The sequence below is a fragment of the Lactuca sativa genome, chromosome 3, assembly GCF_002870075.4.
Source record: "Lactuca sativa cultivar Salinas chromosome 3, Lsat_Salinas_v11, whole genome shotgun sequence".
Taxonomy (NCBI): Eukaryota; Viridiplantae; Streptophyta; class Magnoliopsida; order Asterales; family Asteraceae; genus Lactuca; species Lactuca sativa.
The window spans coordinates 40527617-40549625 of NC_056625.2; the positions used below are offsets into that span (position 1 = coordinate 40527617).

Genomic DNA, 22009 nt, shown 5'->3' on the forward strand with positions numbered 1-22009 from the left:
GTTTATCTTTTTTAAATTAAGAAAATTAAATTTACAATCTTTTGGTAAATACTGTTAAAACTACCCTCATTTAGTAAATATTTTTTACTAATACCACCTTCCAGCTAAAAACTCAGTAGATCAGCCCATGATACGTACCAAATCTAATAAATTTTACCAAATTATTGTCTAAATATATATTCTGCGCTTTTTCGCGTTGTTCCGTGTTCTACTGTTCCTAGAAAAATCGTGTTGTTCGGTGTTGGTGTTAGGTCTAGAAAACTTTCATACAGTCATCCTTTAAAGTCGTCCACATGCCATGCCAAGCGTACACCTTTCAGATTTCAACGTCAATTTCCACAAAGAGCAGCTCTTCTTCGAAAAGGCAACCACAGCAATCGAGATAAACTACCTGTACATACTAGGTAAGAATGCACACATTTCTGCTACCTATTTCAATAATGAGTATGATGATTTTGTTGATCTATTTGAATCGAATTGATTTTTACAACATTGACTATTAGTTGTTTGATTCTTTTGATCACTAGTCAGTTCGCGTAAGCTTGCTAATTGTGAACTTCAAAATTGATAGAAGTTATTTGATTATAATAGAATAACAACATAAAGTTGCCATTGCAGTGGCGGCTGAGAGCAGTGAATATTTGTTATAAAATCGATAACTTGTTTTCGAATATCAGAGGATAAATAAGAGTCTATAGTGTCATGTATACATATATGATTACATCTGTATATATATGTAGATTGTAAATGTGTGGTCATATTAAATTATAGAAGAATTTAGTGACAATATTTTCAGTGTTTGAAAATTGACCTTTGGTCCGCCAATGATAACTGTAAAGCAGTCTCTTTCCTATGAAATGTGTTAATATTAGTTGCGAATGCTTGTAATCAGTTGTTCATATTAAAATATCTTTTGTTTCATTATCTTGAAAAATCTTAGTCACTAGTATCACCAACGGCAATATATATGTAAACTCTTTGCAGTATCTATGTGTTCAATCATCATGTTTTACGACTTTGTTTTCTTACAAGTCATGATTATGTTTTAGTTAAGCAAAATAGAGGCTCTCTCTCTCTGGATGAATTCAATCATATAATGATTAGTATTACCATTTTTTTAATCTTTGTGTCTGTAGACCAGGGATATGTGGCGAAGTGATAATTCATGTTGAACGGCTCTCTTAACTACCAGAACAAAAACACCTCAATCATTCGATCAAGACAAATTAGCCTTATAAAGATGAAAGGATCAGTACAGATAACATTATCTGCTATCATGATAATTTTACTTGTAGTAGTAGATAGATCAGAGGGGGATCCCAGATCGCAAGTCCTTAACTTAACATGTTCTCAACAGCGTGCAACCTCTGCAAACTTCATTCCAAACTTTGTGCGCGTGATGGAGGAAATCAGCACCCGAATCCAAACATCACACAGAGCAACAGCAGTTATGGGCACAGGACCTGATCTTATCTACGCACTTGCTGAATGCTATGGTGATCTTTCAGCAGATGACTGTATGATATGTTATGCTGCAGCACGTACAGCTATTCCTGTTTGCTTGCCTGGTGTTGGCAGCCAAGTGTTTCTTGATGGTTGCTTCATACGAACACAAAACTACAACTTCTTTGAGGAGAATGCAGGATCAAATGACATAGTAATTTGTGGGAATACAACAAGGTATGGTGTATCTTTGGATTCAGCTATACACTCCATCTCAGATGCTGCAAGGGATGCACCAAGAAACAGGGACTACTTTGCAAGAAAGGTGGTGGGGACAGCAAATGAGTCTACCTATGTGTTGGCGGATTGTTGGGGGACTTTGAATGAGAGTTGTTGTAAAGAATGTTTGGAGAGAGCATCTTCTTCTATCTTGCAATGCTTGCCTTGGTCTGAGGGACGTGCATTACATACTGGATGTTTTATGAGGTATTCTAATATCGATTTTCTTAATGCTGACTCAACTCGGGGTAATAATGGAGGTAATTGTTCAAAACATGTTTCTTTAGGAGTTCATTTTGCTGTATAGCCATTTATGCAAATCCTTTCATTCATCTCATCATAATCATAACAAATGGATCAACAGGAAATGCCAAAAGCCAGCTCATTCAAAGGAATTGTGAACATCAGCAATTGAACACCAGAACCGATTTCAGTCTGAATTTTGGGCAGGCAATGGCTGACATCAGCACCAAAATGGAAACTTCACATTTTGGGACAGCAGTTAAAGGGACAAAAGCTGATAAGGTGTATGGACTTGCTCAGTGTTATGGTGGTGTTTCTACCCGTGAATGCAACTTATGCTCTGCTGAAGCACTTACTACTCTTCCTGGTTGTTTGCCTAGTACAGGTGGTCGGGTTTATCTCACTGGTTGCTTTATGAGGTATGAGAATTATAGCTTTTTCGGGGAGCATATAGGGGAAGAAGACAGAGTTATATGTGTGAATAAAACAAGGAGAAACAATGCCTTTGAACAATCAGCCTCAAAGGCTGTGTTTCAAACAGTGGAAACAGCACCTAAAAGTAAAGAGTACCATGCTGGAAAACAGGCTCTTATTTCTGGAACAGCTAATAAATCAGTGTATGCAATGGCTGATTGCTGGCGTACATTAGATACAGATTCTTGTACGTATTGTTTGCAAAAAGCAGCTAGGTCCATGTTAGGCTGCTTGCCTGAGTCGGAGGGGTATGCATTGTATGCTGGTTGCTTCATGAAGTATTCTGACTCCAATTTCTTATATCCTGATCATCACAACACACTATCTAAAGGTAAGTGATCCTTTCTAGTTTCTATTCTTGGCAGGGGTTGTATTTGTATAAATGCTCTGTTAAAGATATATTGGAGGTTTTTTTGGTTGATTCATCATTTCTACTGTTTATGGTATTGCAGGGAAAACAATAGCTATTGTAATGGCTGTTACTTCTGCTCTAGTATTCTTAATTGCGAGTATTATTGCTTTTTATGCATGGAAGCGCAGAAATAAATCAAAAAGAAGACGACAAGGTATGACTTGTCTCTCATTCTTTGACTATTGTTAGGTTCTCTACGAAAGCAAAACACGATGTTTGATACAAGTTGTGGAATGTTTTGATTTCGTTAAACATTGATTTTAGGTTCTGATGACACTCAATTGTTGATGATGGTGAACAATAGTAGCTTGAACTTCAAATACTCCACCATCGAGAAAGCCACGGGTTGTTTTGATGAGGCGAACAAGCTTGGACAAGGGGGATTTGGAGCAGTATACAAGGTATATATATATATATATATATATATATATATATATATATATATTTGATCATAAAACATACTTATTCATATCTTTTTGTATATGATTTAGATTCTTGGTTTATGTTGTTTTAGAGATACCAAATGATTGGAATGAATGCAATTTGTGACAGGGAATCCTTCCAGATGGAAGAGAGATTGCTGCCAAGAGACTTTTCATCAATCACCGACATAGAGCAGGGGACTTTTATCATGAAGTCAACATCATTAGTAGTGTTGACCACAAAAATCTGGTCAAACTGATAGGATTCAGCTGTTTGGGGCCTGAAAGTATTCTCATTTATGAATATCTACCCAACAAGAGTCTCGATCATTTCATCTTCGGTGAGCTTCATGATTTCCCAAATTCTCCAAATTTTCTGCCACTCGATCATGATGAGTTGATGAGAATGGGATTTAATTCTTTATGAACTTGTTGTACAGATGCAGTTAGAGGTAAGGAACTAAACTGGGCGAAAAGAATTGATATTATTGTGGGAATAGCAGAGGGTTTAGCCTACCTTCATGAAAACAGTAAAACCAGAATCATTCACAGGGATATAAAAGCTGCTAATATCTTGTTGGATTCAAGACTTGGTGCTAAGATTGCTGATTTTGGATTAGCCAGGTCCTTTCAAGAAGATAAAAATCATATCAGCACTGGGATTGCAGGAACACTGTAAGCACTTTTATTTTTGATTTTCTTCTTCTTCTGATGTTCAACTTCCGTTGAATGAGAATGATCTTGAATAAGAAATTGAACATTGCACAACTAGTCCTATGCATGCAGGCTAAGTTAAGATTTAAGAAGAAGCTTTAATTAATTTCTCCCTTGTATTCCAATTTAAACTTATAATCTAGATGAGGAGGGGTTTTCTCAGTTAAATTTGTTTACTGTTTGCAGTGGATATATGGCTCCAGAGTACATACTGAATGGTAAATTAACAGAAAAGGTGGATGTGTACAGCTTTGGTGTGGTTTTGCTTGAGGTTGTTACTGGAATCCCAAACAGAAGAATACAGACATCAGAGGACACTCACAGCTTGCTTTGGATTGTAAGTAGAAATTTCCCACCAAACAAAACATATCACACTTTGAATACTTAATCCTTAACGCTGTTACATTGACTCATTAACGTTCTCAGCAAACTGTAATCCATAACATTCATTCTCATATAAGTAATGTTAGAAAATGAATATACTTAGCCCGGCCCATGACATGCTAGGTTTCAAATGTATATGTAGTACAATTATTTTATATAGCATTTTGAGTAGCTGTTGATGAAATCCTAACATTCAGGCATGGAGGAATTTTCAGCAAGGAACATTGGAGGAGCTTTTTGATCCAAACTTACTGTTGAAGGATGACACCAGTAGCAACATGAAGAAGGAAATAAAAAGTGTGATACACATAGGGCTTCTTTGCATACAACAAGTTCCATCACTTAGACCAACCATGTCTATGGCTCTACAAATGTTATCTAAAAATATTGTGCCCTTACCTTCACCTTCTAACCCCCCTTGTATACCTCAAAGTGACACAGAAACAAATGAGTTTGCTCAAATCACTGCTTTTAGGCATAGATTAAACAATCCTGCTTCACTTCCTACTGTTACACATACTTCTTTTAGTCCAAGGTAGATATATATATATATATATATATATATATATATATATATATATATATATATATATATATATATATATATATATATATATATATATGTTTGAGCAAATTTTAGAGAAAGAATCATCACTTTTGTAATGATGAGCAACTTCGTGTAGATTGTATAAATATTAATATCCTAACTTCATCGTTTTGCCATTTCTGGAAAAGAGAGAATATGATTGGAAGTAGACATGTTCTAGCTCAATCACATGTTCTTATTTTTTTGTAACAAGTTGCGGGCTGTTTATAATCTATAAATGAAACCATCAGGAATAGGTCGGCATTTGGCGCGTTTGATACATCATGTGAACGGTTAAGGAATGAACCATTAAGAGGTTGGATCATTTAAGAAGTTGAATCATTTATTACTAAATTGTTCAATTGTATCAAACATACTTTAGTTTAGTAAGATGATATGGACATTTTTTTTTGCAAAACTTACCTTCACTTCTATGTATAATTCTTACAATTTAAAAAAAAAATTATATTCTTGCACAAGCTGACCTTTTTTTTATAACTTTTTATATACTTGTGCATAGATACATATAGATGGTTAAGTTATTTTGAAAACTCAAAGGTATGCGAGAACTTGATAATTTTTTTCTAGCCAAATTTTTTCAAAGCCAATACCACAACACCATCCCTAGGAGCTCATCTAGGCTAGTTGTAGGTCAAAAAAAAAAGCAATGAAAACTATAAATTTGCATATCTACAATTATATATGCAATCTAACGTCATCTCCAACCGTAACATAAAAATAACAATTTTCCCTTGCCAAAACTAAAACTAAAGAAGCCAAAGATAAGCAACCATATATCCAACCCAACCACTAATTACCAAAACCCATAAGCAACACACTCAACAAAGGGAAAATGATTTAAAAGCCCAATTAAGTTTTCAAACCGTTCAAAAAACTTCAATTATGTTTTGTCTGTTCAAAAAAACCCAACAAACTTAACATTTTGTCTAAAAAGCCCAACTAAGTTACACTTTCCTGGAAGTCAAATAAGAGAAACATATGACGTGACTTATTACCGTATCGGAAAAATGACTTGTTAGACCAACAAAGTTTCCAAAACGTTTAAAAAACTCCAATCATGTTTTGACTGTTAAAAAAAACCCAACGAACTTAAGCAAAACAAAATTGGGATTTTCTGAACGGTTTGGAACTTTGTTGGACTTTTTAAACAAAATGTTAAGTTCGTTGAGTTTTTATGAACAAACAAAACTTGATTGGGGTTTTTTGAATGGTTTAAAAACTTCGTTGGACTTTTAAGTCATTTTCCCCTCAACAAATACCATCCATTAGAATCATATGCCTTTTTATAATCAAACTTAAAACTACCATTTAATTTTTTATTAATTCATGATGTTAGACATATTAGATGTTGTACTAGTTTAACGTTAGATATGGCTTCCATATTGGTTGCTATGACACGAAGTTTACTAGATCATGATGTTCTTACATGCTAACATTTATTCTAATGTAATATTTTATCATAAGTTTTGAACAAATATGAGTAGTTAATATTGTTTCTTAACAAATAGAAGCATTTTAAAAATACTAGCAAGAAACTAGTCAAAGCTTTCAAAATTAATCCGTAGATAGGCAATACAACAAAATTCTAACAATTAAAGTCTTTTCTTAAACAATGGCATACTATTATGTTTGGCAGGCTAAACTAGTTAATAGTTAGCTAAAAAAGTTAATTGGTAGCTGATCAGTTGGCTGATAAAAAACGACGTTTTATAAATAATTGATATAAGAAAATTAAAAAAAAAAAAAAAACATCTATAAGTTAGCTGACAGCTACTTGGAGTAGCTTTTTAAAAAACTAATTTATAAACTACTTTTTAACCTATCAAATAAACAACTTAAAAAAGTTTAAAAAAATAATTTTTTTTTTGAAAACCGACTTATAAACTATTTTTTAGTTTACCAAATAGACTACTTAAAAAAGTTTAAAAAATAAGTTAGTTGTAACTGTAACGTGACAAATTGAGTTGAACAATAGAATAAAACTTGATAATATCAACCAAAAATAGTTTAAATATATTTTTTGAATGGTCTCTATATTGTTTTTGTCTTGAGCCTACAATATGCTTAGACCGATCCGACCCTAAACCGAACCGAACCGAACCGAAATAGACCCGAATAAGCAATTTGATTCGGATATCTATATGATGCTTATTCGGTTCTTAGGTTATTTGGTTCAGGTTACTCAAATAAGAGTTTATTCGGTTCTAAATATCCGACCCGAATAAGCATTCCTCATCTCCTTTCGTTTATCGACATAAATCAAAATCACGATTCACACTTCTGTCATCGTCGTTCATAACAGAAAAAAGTCATATGCTCGTTCTCTTCGTTTCAAAATCGACAAATCTTCACAACTATTTCCAAACTCGAAATCACTTTTGTCGATCCTTCCTTTTGTTTCGGACTTTCAAAAATCTACATTTTCTATTGTCTCTAAGGATTCACGAGTTCCTATTTTGTTTAGTCATGAAAAATTAGGCACCAACTCAAGAAACTCAAGTAAAAAGTTAATTCTCATTATGTTAATCTACTATATAAATGTAATTCTTTCAATGTGTTATTATGTTATGTTAGTCTTTGAATATTTTATGTTGATATATAAAAATACATTGTTATTCTATTATTAAGGTTATTTGGATTATAGAATATTAATACGGTTTATTTGGTTTTTTTCGATTATATTAGGTTCTTAATCATCTTATACATGTTACTCGGTTAATAACTGAACCAAACGGATTAATACCCGAATCAAACCGAACCCGTAATTGGTTAATCGGTTCGGTTTTCAGTTCATGCAATTACCCTTATTCGGTTTTCAGGTAATTTAGCTTTGAATCGGTTTGGTTCGTTTTCGACCCGTAGCCAGAAAAGTTATAATTTGGGATTGTGTCGATAAAACAAAGAAATAGAATGTATATCTGATGACATTTCTAAACCCCCCTACACGTGGATCCCTCCCATGATCCCCGGGTTCCAAACTTCCACTTTGCAACGCTTTCCGTGAAATTACAAAGAATACCCCTCAATTATCTACCGATATGCATATCTCCCCTTTTTTTATCATCCAAGTTCTAACTCTGCATATATTTTCTTTATAAAATTTACCTTCTGGTCGGTCACATTGTCATAATTTAATTGAAGTTAATACTTCTACCAACACAAAGCAGTACGTGGCGACATTCAGATTACTAGTGTATTGTCATCAACAAAGTATATTAGAATAATACAAATTATAATCTATAAATCTTTTCAATTAAATGGGTAGCAAGAAATTGCAGTAACATTTTTATCGTTCTGTAAACACCTTCATGGAGAATGGACAGCAGCAGCCACTTCTCTCCGGTGACAATTGTCCCAATAACTACACAATCCTAAGCAGGTTACCGGCGGCGCCCTTGACATGTCAAGCAGATGAAGATGGCGTGCAGATCAATGGAGTTGGAGATTTTTGTAAGGAGTTTTATGTGGAATCTAAAAGACTATGGTATTTGGCCGGACCAGCCATCTTCACATCCCTTTGCCAGTACACCCTCGGCGCCACCACCCAACTCTTCGCTGGACAACTTGGCACCATCCAACTCGCCGCCGTCTCCGTCGAGAACTCCGTCATTGGCGGCTTCTCTTTGTCCATCTTGGTATGCTGAAATCCAGTAATTAATACCAACGCATGCAAATTTCGTAGCTTTTTAAATTAATTCATCTTGTTAAACGTTTATAAACTATTTTATTTATGGGGTGTAGTGTGGGATGGGAAGTGCTTTAGAGACACTATGTGGCCAAGCCTACGGCGCCGGAAAAATCGAGATGCTCGGAGTCTACCTGCAAAGATCATGGATAGTCCTTAACACCGCCGCCATGGTCCTCATGTTTACTTTCATATTCGGCGTCTCAGTCCTCCGCCTGCTCGGCCAGACAACAACTATATCAATGGCGGCCGGAAGCTTTGCCGTTTGGATGATTCCACAGCTATTCGCTTACGCCACGGTGATCCCAATAGCTAAATTCTTACAAGCACAAAGCAACATTATGCCTATGGCAGTGATTTCTGTGGTGGCAGCTCTCAGCCATGTGTGTTTGAGCTGGTTGTTCATGGTGAAGCTCGGGTGGGGTCTAGCCGGAGCGGCGGTGGTTCTTGATGGGTCCTGGTGGTTCATAACCTTGGCTCAGATCGCATACGTTATGTGGGGTTGTTGTGGTGAAGCGTGGTCTGGTTTTTCCTGGAAAGCTTTTCGTAATCTGAAGGGGTTTCTTCACGTTTCGTTTACCACGGCCGTAATGTTTTGGTAAGATTCCAAGGAAAACTTAAAATCAGAATAATTAAACAATTTTAAAAAAAAAAAACTTAGATTTTCCAATTTCAACGATTTAAAGACCTTAAAAAAGTCAATACTTTTTCCGAAGACTCATCGTAGAACACTAGAACTTGCACTTACAGTTACACCTTAAAAATCTGTCATGAATCAGTCCAAAAGTTTGGTCTGGTCAAAGCCCAGAACGGATTAAAAAGCCGGTCCAATCTAATTACTTCACGGCCCGGTCCAAGCTCCAACCAAGTCTGAGTCACTAAAGCCCAACAAAACTCAGGCTATTATTGAAGGGAGAATGAATATAAACATTGTAACATTTGTAAGTGACGTCTTTGCAGCTTGGAGACTTGGTACATGATGTCGCTGGTTCTTTTTGCGGGGTACTTTGAAAATCCAGAAACCTCTGTTGATGCATTATCTGTGTGGTGAGAGTTCACGGACCCACCTTTGCAGCCAACCTTGAAACCATATTTATAACGCTTTTGTAGCATATAAAATTAAAAAAAAATTGTTATTCTAATACATAATCCACAAAAGAAAAACAACATGTATGATGAAACGGTAAATCTAACCTTGTTTCTTAAATTGCAGCCTCAACATATTAGGATGGGTGTGCACAATTTCTTTAGGTCTCAATATAGCCGTAAGGTTTGTACCTAACCCGGATCAAAAATTTCCATTTGGCAATTAGCACTAACAATTTTTAACGAATTTGATTTTTGTAATTGTTTTTTCATAGTGTAAGGGTGTCAAACGAGCTTGGGTTCAAAAGGCCAAGAACCGCCCGATTCGCGGTGGTAGTCGTAGCCCTAACTTCACTTCTAGTTGGACTTCTTTGCATAACAATTCTTATGGTGTACAAAAGAAGATACCCTATGTTTTTCACTAGCAGTCCAGAAGTAATGCGACTTGTAGAAGAACTCACATCCTTACTTGGAGTCAGTATAATCATCACCAACATTCGGTTCGCTCTTTCGGGTATGCCAAATCACAATAAGGACACATTTTCACAATAGCGACACATGTCATACCTTAGTGGATGTTGAATTGGTGTTGCATATTGCAGGGGTTGTCATTGGAGCAGGGTGGCAGACCACGGTAGCCTATATGAATTTTGGGTCGTATTTCTTTTTTGGCATACCGTTGGGTCTTTTTCTAGGGTTCATACTTGATATGGGTGTCAAGGTCATATCTCCTTTATGGTACCTTGAAATTATTACAAGTGAAATGGTTTGATCTTACTAACCATGATACTTTGATCTTTGAATCTCAGGGAATATGGTCTGGAATGGTTTTGGGAGCAAGCATGCAATGTTTCCTCTTGCTTATGATGGTTTCTCGAACTAATTGGAATGATGAGGTACGAACAAAATAATATATGTCATAAATGTAGGATATAGACATGCAAGTGGTTGTGGCAACAACAATACTAAAAGAAATGATCATTTTCAATACATAAGGCTCTGTTTGTTATGCATGAGTAAACATAGTGTTTTGCGTCTCGTATATATACTAAAAGTGTATCAATAGGCAAAAAGTTGAAACTTAGAAACTTTTTATCCCTTCGGAAAGAGTGGAATGCAAAAGATTTCAATGTGTTTCTCATCCTCACCATAATCAAATTTAACCTAGAAAGCTTGGTCATTGATGTCTAGTGTTTTTCTATCCCATTTGATAATGTAAGCTCCATGTCTTTTTGGGATATGCATTCACATATTCAGATTTTCACACTTGTATAATATGGAAAGAAAATCTAAATGAACAACATTTGGTCTCTTATGAAAACACAGGCAAACATTGCAGGAGATAGAATCATACATTGGGGTGGTGACATTCTTAACAAAGATCATGACGAAGAAAGACCGAAAGAGCAATTCAAAAGGCCATCATGACAAATGATTATTCCAGTATCGTATACTTGAGTTGATCAAAATCCAAATGACACTAATGTATAGTAGTAATACAAGTGTTTTAGTGGTGCTAGTATAGCTCACTTACCTTATAAGATTTTAAGGTCAGATGGGTCCTAGACTCCTAGTACTTTAGTTTTTGTTATTAATATTTTAGAATGGTCCCTTTATCTTAAGAGAAAATGACAAATCTCTCGTTTGGGTAGTCATAAAACTTATTTACCAAATCATACTGATTTGAAAATTAATTACCAAAAGACAGTAATATAATTTTGACCCCACTTTTTAATAAAAGAAAGAAAAATAAAGAGTAAATCACACGAATGGTCCCTATAGTTTGGGATAATTTGCATGTTTGCTCTCTAATTTATTTTTTTAACTCGGAAAGTCCATATTATTTGTTTTTGTTACGTGTTTGGTCCCTACTGTTTGTTTTTATTACGTCTTTAGTCCTTGTCTTACCTAAAAAAAACTATTAATTAAATAGGAGAAAATGGTTGGGTGTTTATTTAAATAAATTAAAAAGTTTATAAATTTGGTCCCTGTCTTACCTAAAAAAACTATTATTTAAATAGGAGAAAATGGTTGGATAGGTGTGTTTATTTAAATAAATTAAAAAGTTTATAAAAAAAACAGTTTTTTTAGGTAAGACAGGGACCAAACGCGTAACAAAAACAAATAGTAGAAAACTTTCGAGTTAAAAAAAAATAAATAAATAAGTTAAAGACAAAACACGTAAATTATCCTAAACCATAGGAACCATTCATGTGATTTACTCAAAAATAAAATTCAAATGAACCTTCTTCTCGGGTTCTTCCCATTCCATTCTACCAGGCCATCACCACCGACCATCTCACGTTGCTTCAACCAGGGACCTTTTCTTCCATGCTAAAGTATACCTTCTGCACCAGTAGAAACACAAGTTTTTTGTGTTTCAGTTACTAGGTCAATTGTAACCCAACAACATTCTGATGGACATAAACGTTCTCCTTGCAAAAAAAAATCGCTTGAACTACAAACATGAATCAAACATTCAAACCTGTAACCCCGTGAGAAATATCTACCTGTAAGACATTATCATCCATTTTTTTCCTTCCTACCCTGGATCTTTTTTCAAGTTTTCAGATATGGAGAATTAGGACTTTAATGGCAGATCTATGGGAAAAAGGACAAAAGAAAAACATTATAAATTCTTATTTCGAACTGAATCCTTAAAAAAAATTCCTTGATTCTATGGATTTTTTTCTTATACTTTCATGAAATTATGAAAATTTTGGGGTAAAACTAACCCCATTACCCATATATGGGTTTTTGGAAAGACAACCAATAACGAGACAATAAGGATCAAAGGCGACACAATACCGCAACTGAGGCAACAGTACAAACGACAAGGAAATTATGGTCGACAACAAAGATACAATTTTGTTCCCGAGTTTAACAAAAGAACAGAAGAGAAGAGAAAAGAAAGTCACGAGATAAAAGAAGAGAAAGGAAAAGAAAACAAATTTTTTTTGTGTTCCCGAGTTGGAAAGAAGTGGAAAGAAAATGAATCATTTTGTTATTTCTTTCCAAATCCTCCCAAATCCGAAGGAAAGTTAGGAGGGAAAGTGATCATCCTATTTCCCTCCATTTCCCTCCTTTAATGAAACTCGGGAACACCAATTTCTTTTCCTTTCTTCTCATTTCCACCAATTTCTTTTCCTTTCTCTCGTTAAGTTGAACTCGGGAACGGGGTTAGAGACGAAGAAGGCCTTTAAGGAAAACAGGGGAGAAGGTCACCGAAGACTATTGTTGTTTTGGGATTTTTTTTTTTGGGGGGAAATTGAGTAATCTAACCCTCATAAATAATCTTTTTGACAAAAATGACCTTTTTTTTGTAAAGTAACCATATTCTCCGAAAGTCATTGTTCGGAATTCTGGAGTACGATCCGGACCATGGTTCCAAAACACATTTTACCTTTTTTTCGTGTAACATGTGGTCTTTCTTTTAGTACAAATTTTGGTTTTATATAATGTATAAGTTTTGCTTTTAAAAAATGTATAACTTTTGATTCTATAAAATATAAATGTAATTAAAATCAACAAACAACTAATAAATACATAAACTAAATAAAGATGTGTCTATAGGTTATAATACGAATAAGATGTTCAAATCATCTTTGTCCTTGTACTATAAAAAAATTCCACTAGTCATTTTCGATAACCCATAGCCCATGGACTGGTTTTACCCTCTATAGAAATTGGTTTTCCCGTGATCAACGCCTCCAGGAACCAACACAAAAAACACCCCACAATCCCCTCCGTTGTGGTATGTCTGTGGCCTTTTCGAGGGTTATCTTGAAGCTCTCAAGTGGGATTTAATCATTCGGTACCCTAGTAGTTGACTCCCATTAGCAGTTTATAGATGTGTGCTCTCATACCTATAAACAATTCTTCATTTTCCGAATAGTAGTCGCCCTTCCAATGACTATCGTATATAGTCATTTTGAATGTCTTCAAATCCAAAGCACCAAAAACCAATGAGCATATGGTATATTGATTGACGAGTGCCCCTTTAGTAAAATTGTCCAGGCATGAACATACACTTCGACATGACTGTTAGACAAAAATTGGTTTTTGAAAGTCTACGAGTATCACATGTTCACGATTTTCTTTTGGCCATCCATATATAGGGTCTTGGCAAACATGTGCCATCCGTTGAGTATTGTACTATCCTTAAGTATAACCACATGATTCCTATATTTTCGATTGATGAGATATGCCTAGTCTATCGGAAGACATGCTTAAAGTCTTTTGCGGAGCATGCAGTACATTGTAGAGAGCTCCAATGTTTTCAAGTATCAACATGATATGGTAAGGAACGTTCTCTTTGATGTTTTTAGGCATGCCAAAGTTTCAGTCAAGAAAGAAGCACTCGTGAACTTTTTAGCTGATCTATTGAAAGGAAGATCAACACTTAGATTGGTTGACATTTTGGTTTTTAGATAGGTGAGAAAGAAACACACTTGTGTAGATCTAACTGAGATTTCTCCTCTTGTGGGCCTAGGGAGTGAGGGTTTCACGATGATGCAAACAACTTTTAAAGTTGCCTACTGCACAGTGACGAACCACAAAAAAATGTGCATGTATAATCAACATGTGTTTACATCACATTTGATACTTTTGGTTTTCTTGCGCCTGAGACATACAATTCCTCAATACAGTCAAATCTGTAATGCATAGTAATGTTATGACCTCAAGATCTATAGATGTTTTTAAAAGAATTAGTTTTGAATCCTAAGAAGAAGTAGTGGCTCAGCTTTGTACAACTCAATGTAAACTCTTCTATCTCGAAAGGAAAATTTAAAAACATTGAACACAAATATAAAGACATGAAATATACTCAGTTTCATCATTGTTATTTAATAATGGTTGATCAACAAAATCTGTAAGATAAATTTGTGGAATATATATGACATTACATAGTTGGACAGCGTTATGAACGGTTGCCCTATTGCTTTTCTTCTTCTTTCATTTGTCTTATGTATATGTCGTAGTCACCAAAAATCACCAATAAATGCAGTCTAAAAGACCTAGTATAGTGAAATACAAGCAAACCATTGTACAGGTTTCAACTGTTTTTAATACTACTACATTCAATCCATTTAATATAAAACTAATAATAATTTGTAGACGTACTCATGAAACGACAGAAAAGCACGACATTATACCATTTCTTTTTTTCAAGTTACATAATGACTATGGTTAACATCAAAATTAAACATTCCAACTCCTTTACCAAAAGGATATAATTGATAATGTAACCTTACATCCTTTAAGTTTATGGTTTTTTTTCTTAACATTAATTTATCACCAAGTCATTCACAAACATGAGCAAACTTCCAACTAACGTTAAGCTAAGCTTAGAGTGTAAAAGAGCATAATGTCACAACATGTATCTCATATCACTACAACTTTATAAACCTCAAAATACAATCATTTAAAATGGCAACAAATATAACCAGGAAATCAATACTTTAAACTAAACAATTAACCATTCTCGAGGAGAGCATGTGCAATTACTAAATCTTAAAACATTTACTTGATACAAGTGTTTAATAATATGAAGAAAGTAAATAAAGCTATCCTTTTACAATTGTCAAGACAATGATTGCAACCTTTTGGAATAACACGCACACATTGCTAGTAACAAAAAGAAAGAATCTATTATAAGTGAGCTTCCAGAGTTAACTTTTTGAGATACAAATTATTATAAACATATATTTCTCTGGATTTCACGATTCTGATTCTACAATGAACAAAAGGATTGTACCCAAAAACTATATTGATATAAGAATACATGATAAAGGGCTAAATGTAAGAAATAGCAATGCACCTTCATTTATCTGTTTATTATAGCACCCTACTTTCATTTTCTATAACAATATTGTATTTTCATTTTACTTTCTAATTAAGGCATTGTACTTTGAAAAATCTACCCAATTACTTTTTTTTTTTTTTTTTTTTTTTTTACAAATCTACACAATCATAGCAATGAAAATTGCTTGGTATTTAGATGGCAATTCTAGGACAGGGTAGATTTTTTCAAAATATAATGTAGTAATCATTAAAAGTGACAAGAGATGGGACAAAAAATTGCAACTTTTGTCCTATTCACATCTGTCTGAGTCCAATGCATGTCAAATACAGTACAACCACAACCTGTTCTGTTCTGTTCTGTTATATACCATGTGTAACAAACGTACCCCAAAACAATTTAACAACAACTTACAACAGAGCCCTCATGACGTGGCCCACTCATCAAGAAAAGGAGGGGTGTCACGAGAGTTGTTTATGCAGTGAATTTTTTTTTAAGTAAAAAGGATGGGTGGATGTAGTATTTAACCTGAAGTGTTTTACATTGAGTAGGTAATGTTAGCTGTTTAATCTCCAATCATAAGGCTGATATACCACTTTTAACTGACTCTTATTAAGCAATTCCAAAAGGGTTCGTGTCTTTTCCACTTCCAAGTAATTTGCAGCGTGTTTCAGTACCTCCACTGCATTCTTCCCAAAATCCACACTGTACCTATCATATTTTACAATCTCATCTTCTTTGTGAGGAGAAAAACAGATTATATAAAGATGTTTTCATTGTAACTTACTTACCATTTGAGTATTTTAGTAACTGATATTGTCATGGAGTCCACATGAAGTACAAATGCCCCACTTTGTAAGAAGTCATGAGCAGCCTCCACCAATTCCACATCAATGTTTTTAGGAGAATAGCATCGAAGAGCAGGGGCAGATCGATTTCCAGAAACTAGTGCAAAGTGTATAAGAGGCTCAGCATAGGGAAGAGACACCTGAAAAACATTTATATATACATTTTCTAAGGAACAGTTGAGATATATATATATACACCTGAAATATATATATATATATATATATATATATATATATATATATATATATATATATATATATATATATATATATATATATATATATATATATATATACACACAGACCTTAAAGCGTCTATCATAGATACCAAAGGGCTTTATGAGAGTATATGGTGGTCTTTGGTTGCCTCTTAATATGCCATTATAGATGTCTGAAAGGGAATATGCACACCCACCAATAACATATTTGAACTCATTAAACAATTTCCTTCTATCCAATGCTCCTTCAGGATGACCCCACACAAGTATTGCATGAATTGCCATCAAATTGTATAGATTGATAAAGAAAGCAAGTCTTTCCTCCTTCGCTGTTCTACTTAGCTCAACTCTTTGAAGTTCTTCTGCAATCCTTAAGAACCTTTTTTTTTTTAAAGAAAAAAAAATGAATCGCTTTTACTCAAAAAAATCGATTGAGAGTTAAGAGAGAGTATATGAACTAACCTTGCAAACTCCTCACTCCCATGGATAGTTCTATAAGCAACATGCCTTCCATCTTCTGATATATAGGCTTCAAGGATGGCATATAGTAAAAATCTCAACCTATGTGAAACTTCTACAAGAGGTTGTCTCTTAGACTGAATGATACCCCTTGGGATGTTTTGACACTGACTTATTACAGGATCTTGATCCAAAAATCGGTAAAGGTGATTGCCATCTTCAAAAGTATTTTCTCTAGGTTTATGCACACACAACCAGATATCAAATCAGAAACAGAGTAAAAGGAAGGGCAACACAAACTTTAGCTCAAAAAGTTATAAAACTACTCAGTACTCACTCAAGAACATGCCGGAAGAAAAGCTCCTTAGCAAGCTTCCGGGCGAATTCAATAGCCTATTTGTATGTGAAATGACATTAGAGCCCTTAATCACAATCAAACAACTACAATAATAGACTAAGCTGAGTTGAATATAACCACTCTCACAATCAACTAAAATTTGTAGCAATCGATGAAGATACTGAAAGAAGAAAGTATGGTATTGGTACCTCTTCTCGTTCCAAGAGTTGATCTTCTGACAAGAAATCTACAGCTTCTGAACCCAGAAAACAATTGGTCACCCTCCGAAATTTATAAAAACGATCCTTAACAACAATTGATTCCTTCATCTTCCGGACTATAACTGCTAATTCATCTACAATACCCCTACTTGACACGTCATCTTCCCCTGAAAATGGTGGTAGAGGACCTTTTGGCGATGGCCCTTGGGAAGTTACATACTCTATTTTCTCCTGTAGCTTACCAGACTCATCCAAACCTTTTAACTCATTCAACCCTCCAATTGGGAACTGATTGAAAAACACTCTAGGCACATCTGAGGAGCCAGTCATCTTTTCTAGCTCCAATTTTCTACCTGGGTACACATCTACATTTATTTCCAAATACCTGAGCCTTCTCTTACGTAGAAATAGCCTTGCCTCTTTGCAATCTGCGCACCATAACCTTGTATATAGTACAACCCTTCCTTTCATTGCTATTGATTTTGGTGACTCAAGACTCAGACTCGCCTCCTTTTTGTTCTTTCCCTCATCCTGATCCTTCTCCAGTGTTGTCTCTTGGCTTTCTCTTTCATCTGTCTTTACCTCCTTTATGTTTTTGTTATTTTCATCAGAATCATTCTGCACATCAGTTTTTCTGGAAAGACGGTGGAATACATTAGAGACTGCATATAAGCTCTTCAACTTTACAAACTTTGTGAGAACTGAAGCCTTTCCGGGATTGGCTTCCATTATAGGTTCCCAAGTTCCATCAACTACAAGCCCTTCTTCCTTATTACTGCAAGTGTTATCTTTAGGGTCGGTTTGATTGTCCTCTGTTTTTTCAGATAATGAACTTTTACTGATATCCTCATGATTATTCAAGTCATCACCTATCTTTTCACCATCCTCTGCAGAAGTGACATGGCTAACATCCTTTGAAGATTCTTCCTGAATATGATGGGCCTCCGTTTCCAATTTTTCAGTAGGTTGATGGTCGACTTTGACCGTTTCAGAAGAGTATTCCCGATCCTCCTCCTCTTCGGTGTCTTTAATGCAATCCAATATCTCCCCCTCCCCCTCTTTGGTAATGGAATTTAGTGTTGTATCATTTATCGAATTATCCTTCTCCTTGTCTTCCATAGTTACCTAAATCGCTCAATGCCCACGATCTACGTTCTGAACGCGCTGTACCCAAAAGCGGTACGGAGTCGTACCAAAACGCAGTCGGTATGCGAATCGGATCGACAGTAAAGGCGCGCCAAATCGAGAACGTAATAGGTCCGATCGATAAGGGAATCGACTATTGGATCGGATTTTTCCATGTTCAGCCTCAATTGCAAACGTCGACCTGGACGCCGACTCCTAATTTGGCGGGAATTTCAGCGACGTTTCTCAATTTCGGATTTATTGGACACAATTGTTGATTTGGTGTGTGCGATAGTAAGAATGAAGGAAGGCAGAAAGACGTGAGAAACTGAGAATGACAGCAATCAATCCAATCTAGGAAAGCATGGCGACATGAAGAAAGTTTGTGTTAAAGAGCGTTTGAGGGGTCACTTTAACATTAAAATCAACATGACAACATGAAGAAGGTTCGTATAACGGACAGGCCCTAATTGTGATAACATAAAATTTGTAAATGGTGTTGTGTTTTAGTGTTGATAGTGTAAGAAAATTAAAATGATTTATAGAACTTTACCAATACAATATTAGGGGTGTTTGGGAAAAAATTTTAAGCCTCAAAGTTCTTTTGAGGAGACATAAGCCAAAAGTGGGTTTTAAAAAATGATTGGGTAATATTTTTTGACTTTTAAATGTGATTTAGCTTTAAAAGTTTAAAAGTTACAAAAAGTCACATTTTCTTGACTTTTGAAAACCTATCATTTTCTTCTTTACCAAAAGTTATTTTGAAAAGAACTTTTGCATCTTCCAAACATCTTTATAACTTTTTAGAAAAGTTAAAAGGCAAAAGTCATTTAAAAAGTTTTCCCAAACACCCTCTTATTATTGATGGGCATCCTTTGGGGGTGAAACTTCTTTTGGGGAGTTGTTAGTAGAGATGCTAGTTTCATTCGCAACCTAGCCATAAAGAGAGCCGAAAACGCTGTGAATTTGATGCGCCTTCTTCCACAATTGTCTGACCCCCAGAGTGAGCTCCTTCTTCTTCGGTCTTGTATGAGTATTGCTAAGCTTTTCTTTGGGTTGAGGACGTGTCAACCCGTTCACATGGAGGAGGCAACAATATTCTTTGACAATGGATTACGCGAGACGATTGAGGACATTGTGGTTTGTGGAGGCCCTTTCTTTGGTGACATACAATGGCGAATTGCTTCCTTACCTATTAGATTTGGGGGTTTGGGTTTATACTCGGCAGTAGAGGCTACCTCCTATGCTTTTGTTGCCTCAAGGGCCCAATCTTGGGTATTGCAAGACCACATCTTACGGGATAGCAGTATACATGGTATGGATTCTAACTATGATTGTGTCTTGGCATCCCTTCGCAACGAGCTTCCAGATTTTGACCTTAACAATTTTACTACTAAAGACACCGCCCCCCCTAAATCCCAGAATACACTGGCGAGTGTCTTTTTTCATAAAATTGTCCAAGACATGGAAGTGCATTTCGACATGACGGCTCGGCAGAAAGTGGTTTTCCAGTGCTTACGTGCACCACGTGCTCAAGATTTCTTCTGGCTATCCCTATAGATGGGCTTGGTCAACACATGTCTCCCGTGGAGTATCATACTATTCTCAAATATCGACTCATGATTCTCATTTTTCCAGCTGACGAGATATGTCATGTGTGTCGCAAGGCATGTTTGGACTCTTTTGGGGAGCATGCAGTTCACTGTAAAGAACTATCGGGGTTCAAATACAAGCACGATATGGTTAGGGATGTCGTGTTTGACATATTTAAACGTGTCGGGGTTTCCGCAAAGAAAGAGACACCTGTTAATTTCTTGACTGACCCGACAGAAGGAAGGTCAACCCTCAGACCGGCTGACATTTTGATTTTTGGATGGGTCGGAGGGAAACATGCATGTGTGGATCTTATAGGGGTATCCCCTCTCGTGGGCCTGAGGGTTGGGGGTTTCACAGCAGGACATGCTGCTTTAAAAGCAACCACATGCAAAGTCACCAAACATGAGAGATCGTGCCTGGAAAATCAACACGTGTTCATATCATTTGCATTTGATACGTTTGGTTTCCTCGCACCGGATGCGGTAGAGCTTCTTAAAAGAGTACAACAAATCATGCATAGTAATGTTATATCTCCTAGATCTTCGGATGTAGTCTTTAAAATAATTAGTTTTACCATTCAAAAAGGCGTAGCGGCACAGCTTGTTGCCCGTTTGTCATCTCACTCATTGTACGATGACAATTAAAAAGTTGTCACAACTTCAGATCAAAAAAAAATCAACCTTTAAAAGTCAAAAAAAAATGTTTTACCTAAAGATAGGAGTTAAAATATGTAGTTTTGAATTTCAACTGTTTTTTTAGGGGTGTTCGTTTGGATGGATCGGTTTGATCCGATCCAATCAAGTAAATCCAAATTGATTTCGGTTTTCAAAACATGGATCCGAATTGTCCAAACTAATTTCAAATCCAATCTGATCCGATCCAATTACAATTCGGTTGGATCGGTTTTTATAATTCGGTTTTCAAAAACCGAAACATTTTAAAACGACATATAATTATAATATTATCCAACTTTAAACAAGAAGCAAATTGTCCAATTGGATAAGTCGGTTTTATCCGAATAATGAACAACCCTGGGTTTTTTTAAATTATATTTATAACTTGAATTTTCTAAACAGTTTATATATATTTTTAATCATTTTTCCTACGATATTTGAAATTTTGAAGCGACAAAGAAATATTTCTCTTCTAAAACGCGTTTTCTTATTCCATAAAGACGTATTGCGTTTTGCAACACATTCATCACTTCATGGGTAAGAAAAAGAATATGCCTGATAAAATATTTATAATTATATTATATTATATTGTAGTTTCAGTATTAACTAATTGATTTTTTTGTACATACCAATTTAGTGATTTTGTAAACAAAAATTTATAATAAGTTAAAAAATATTAAAACCCAAACGATAAAAGCAAATGCTATTTAAATATTAGTATTACTTTGCATCTTAACTGATAATCCAATCAAGTGAGCATATAAATGTATTTGTATTGTGGATAATCCTCTCTAATAAATGAAAATCATTTTGGCATTTGTTATCTTCTTATGCATTATGATACATGTCATTTTATGGTAATTAAGATTAAATTATATACATGTGTCATTTTTTGTAGTTTTTTTTTTCATTTTATTACATTTTATATAACCTTTAAATGTAATAAATGCAATGATAAATATATATCTAATTTATTAAT

The 22009-nt window shown here is 35.1% G+C and overlaps 3 protein-coding genes across 5 annotated transcripts; 2 read left to right on the forward strand and 1 right to left on the reverse strand.

The window, feature by feature from the left end:
• Positions 1–206: 206 nt before the first annotated feature.
• Positions 207–5315, forward strand: LOC111881554 (cysteine-rich receptor-like protein kinase 2). The gene is made up of 9 exons (XM_023877950.3): positions 207–404; positions 1137–1982; positions 2087–2770; positions 2892–3005; positions 3116–3252; positions 3404–3614; positions 3714–3948; positions 4174–4324; positions 4569–5315. Exons 2-9 carry the CDS (start codon positions 1166–1168, stop codon positions 4908–4910), a joined length of 2691 nt encoding a protein of 896 aa, XP_023733718.2. The 5' UTR covers positions 207–404; positions 1137–1165; the 3' UTR covers positions 4911–5315.
• Positions 5316–8163: 2848 nt separating this feature from the next.
• On the forward strand, positions 8164–11435 carry LOC111881505 (protein DETOXIFICATION 30). Of its 2 annotated transcripts, XM_023877890.3 has the most exons (8): positions 8170–8613; positions 8720–9261; positions 9624–9710; positions 9877–9933; positions 10025–10263; positions 10352–10470; positions 10559–10645; positions 11076–11434. In XM_023877890.3, the coding sequence occupies exons 1-8, from the start codon at positions 8287–8289 to the stop codon at positions 11175–11177; spliced, it is 1560 nt and encodes a 519-aa protein (XP_023733658.1). In that variant the 5' UTR covers positions 8170–8286; the 3' UTR covers positions 11178–11434. The 2 variants fall into 2 exon arrangements, with proteins under 2 accessions (XP_023733659.1, XP_023733658.1); XM_023877891.3 differs by lacking the exon at positions 9624–9710 and having other exon boundaries at positions 8164–8613; positions 11076–11435.
• A 3757-nt stretch (positions 11436–15192) lies between these two features.
• LOC111881552 (uncharacterized) lies at positions 15193–19237 on the reverse strand. 2 transcript variants are annotated; one of them, XM_023877945.3, is made up of 6 exons: positions 17624–19237; positions 17415–17470; positions 17081–17311; positions 16706–16997; positions 16344–16540; positions 15193–16257 (listed from the first exon to the last, which is right to left on the reverse strand). In XM_023877945.3, exons 1-6 carry the CDS (start codon positions 18752–18754, stop codon positions 16110–16112), a joined length of 2055 nt encoding a protein of 684 aa, XP_023733713.1. In that variant the 5' UTR covers positions 18755–19237; the 3' UTR covers positions 15193–16109. The 2 variants fall into 2 exon arrangements, with proteins under 2 accessions (XP_023733713.1, XP_023733712.1); XM_023877944.3 differs by having other exon boundaries at positions 15193–16263; positions 17624–19234.
• Positions 19238–22009: the final 2772 nt, after the last annotated feature.